Source organism: Nannospalax galili, unplaced genomic scaffold (assembly GCF_000622305.1).
Source record: "Nannospalax galili isolate Female #2095 unplaced genomic scaffold, S.galili_v1.0 scaffold1692, whole genome shotgun sequence".
In the NCBI taxonomy this organism is placed as follows: domain Eukaryota; kingdom Metazoa; phylum Chordata; class Mammalia; order Rodentia; family Spalacidae; genus Nannospalax; species Nannospalax galili.
The window spans coordinates 31,672-34,053 of NW_008330747.1; the positions used below are offsets into that span (position 1 = coordinate 31,672).

General features: G+C 46.6%; 1 protein-coding gene across 1 annotated transcript in view; it reads right to left on the bottom strand.

The window, feature by feature from the left end:
* LOC103749035 (acylcarnitine hydrolase-like) overlaps positions 1-2,304 on the bottom strand; it is a gene marked incomplete at its 5' end in the record, with an annotated part of 6,459 nt that extends 4,155 nt beyond the window's left edge. Inside the window, 2 exons of the mRNA XM_029555442.1 lie at positions 620-761; positions 2,086-2,304. Of these exons, the coding sequence (XP_029411302.1) occupies positions 620-761; positions 2,086-2,304 (361 nt within the window). The remainder of the gene's footprint in view (positions 1-619; positions 762-2,085) is intronic.
* Positions 2,305-2,382: the final 78 nt, after the last annotated feature.

A 2,382-nucleotide genomic window follows, 5' to 3' on the forward strand; every position in this document is an offset into this window, starting at 1 on the left:
TGGAAGGAAAGAGGAGTATCCGTGGGTGTCTCTCCTGTTTTTTGTGAAAAGCATAATATTTCTTTATTTTATTTTACTTATTATTTGAATTTTATGTGTATGAGTGTATTGCCTGCACGTACGTGAGTGTACCCCTGTCATGCAATGCCGATAGAAGAGGGCTTCAGGTTCCCCTGGAACTGGAGTTAAGGACGGTTTGCAGCCACCATGTGTGTTCTGAGACTCTAACCCAAGTCCTCTGCAAGAGCACTCAGTGCTCTTCACTGCTGAGCCATCTCTCCAGTCACACATCATCATATTTCATGCTACAACAGATAATCCATATCTAGAAATTTAAGTACCCTAAGTGTTCAGTCTTGAGCACCTGAGTTGCTGTGCAAGGCTCAAGTTGATAGTGAGTCCTGATTTAATTAGAGTCTCTGACCTCTCAGATCTCCAGTGTTCTGTGCCCTATACCAAGGTTTCAGCTGCTCATCATGGCTAAGATGTCTTTCTTGAACCCAACAGAGTAAGGCTATTTATCAGGGTCTACCTTACAAAGGGGCTCAGGTTGCTTTTGTCCCTTCTAATCAACCAACAGACGAAATCCCCTTTCCACTGACCACAGCCTGATACTCACAGGCAGGTTAGAGCCTTCATGGGCATGGGTTGGTGTGTAGATGTTGAGATATAGGCAGTCCTCAGACATGGGGGTGGGAGGCATGATCAGATTCATCTTCTTCAGACCCTCTGAACTCATCATATCAGAATTTTGTAGACACCTGGTGATGGTGGAAGGAAGTTTTACCAAGAGATGTGTGGTGACCAAGACCAGGTCTGAGTCTGGGTTTACTCTCAGACACCTTCAGCTGCTGCTCTCCATGATGCTATACTGGATCCTTCTTTCCAGTTCCTTCCCACAAAAGTAAAGGGCACCAGTTCTGTGGAAGGTGGGATGGAGCCCAGACTTCCATCCAGGTCTATTTGTATGTGAGCCTGGATGTATTCTTCCTGAGACTGGTTTATGGAGACTTCTGGGACTCTCTTTGAAAATGATTGTGTGTGTATGAGGTGACATTCAGCACTTCTCCTTGTACTCCTTAGCACCTGTGGTGATGGTTAGTTGTGACTAATGAGTTACACAATTTAGAATCTCCTGGGGGGAGAATCTGAATGAGGGATTGCCTAGCCCAAATTGGTTGTGGGCATGCTAGTGGGGGTATCTTAATTACTTTAACTGAGGTGGTAAGACCTACCCACTGTGGGTGGCACTATTCCCTAGGAATGGGCTTCTGAACTGTTTAGGAGTACAGAAGGTGAGCTGAGCATGACCAGGCATCCACACATTCTTTACTTTCTGTTCTGATTATGGATGTGACGTGATCAGCTCCTTGAGCTTTTGCTGCTCTGTCTCCCCCCAGGATGAAATATAACCTAGAATTGTGTCCTATAATACAACCTTCACCCCTCAGTTGCTTTTGTCAGTATCAGAAAATGAAGGTAAGATACATGGTTATTAGGGTGTTGTGCCCACAAAGGGACTATATGAATGAATGAACAGTACTGTCCCATAGGGCAGTGGAACATCATTCATCCCCTGCTCAGGCTCTCAGGAAAACTCCTCTACAGTCTCCATATGGAAGCACATATACTTGGTCTTTGGTCACTGGCACTTGGCCTTATTGGTTATAAGAGTTGACTGTGGAGGGTGTTATTGCCAAAGACCCACCACTGCCCCTTCCAGGGACCTGCAGTGTCTACTAATTGACTCAGGGGTTCCTACTGCCTAACAGGTTACACTGACTCCTGCCCAGAGATGCCTACCATCATGGCAGAGATACTTGCATAGTCTGAACATAGAAACAATTTGTCAATTTGTCTTGGCTCCTTTCTGTAGTATCTAAATTCTTATGGGGGCCAGACTCTGACTCAAGAGCCGGGAAAGGTTGCTTCCTCTAGATCTTGGCACATGCATCAGAAAAATGCATGGGAGACTCTCCCTGACACAGAGAAAACTGCTGTGGGGCTGAGATGGAGGAAGAACTACAGTGTGGTCCAGAGTTCAGTTTACCTGTTCACTCCAGCCTCTTGGGCCCCAGGACTTACATGGCTGGTTGTGATGTCCCATCTCTCACACCACTCCATGGTTCAGGGGACTCAGGGGGTGCAAACCGCAGTGGTCCTACAGGTGGCTTGGCAAAAGGAATTCCCAGGAAGCTATAGACTCCCACTTGATCCTTCACATGGACGAAACTGCCTCGCACCTGCCCCGTGTATGTGGTCCGGATGGGACTATCTGATTCCTGGCCTGTAGGTGAAGATTTTCTATCAGTGTTTGTTCATTCTGATCAGCTAGCACCACACTGAATGAGTGAATGCCTTTCTCATTGTGACCAGGGCATG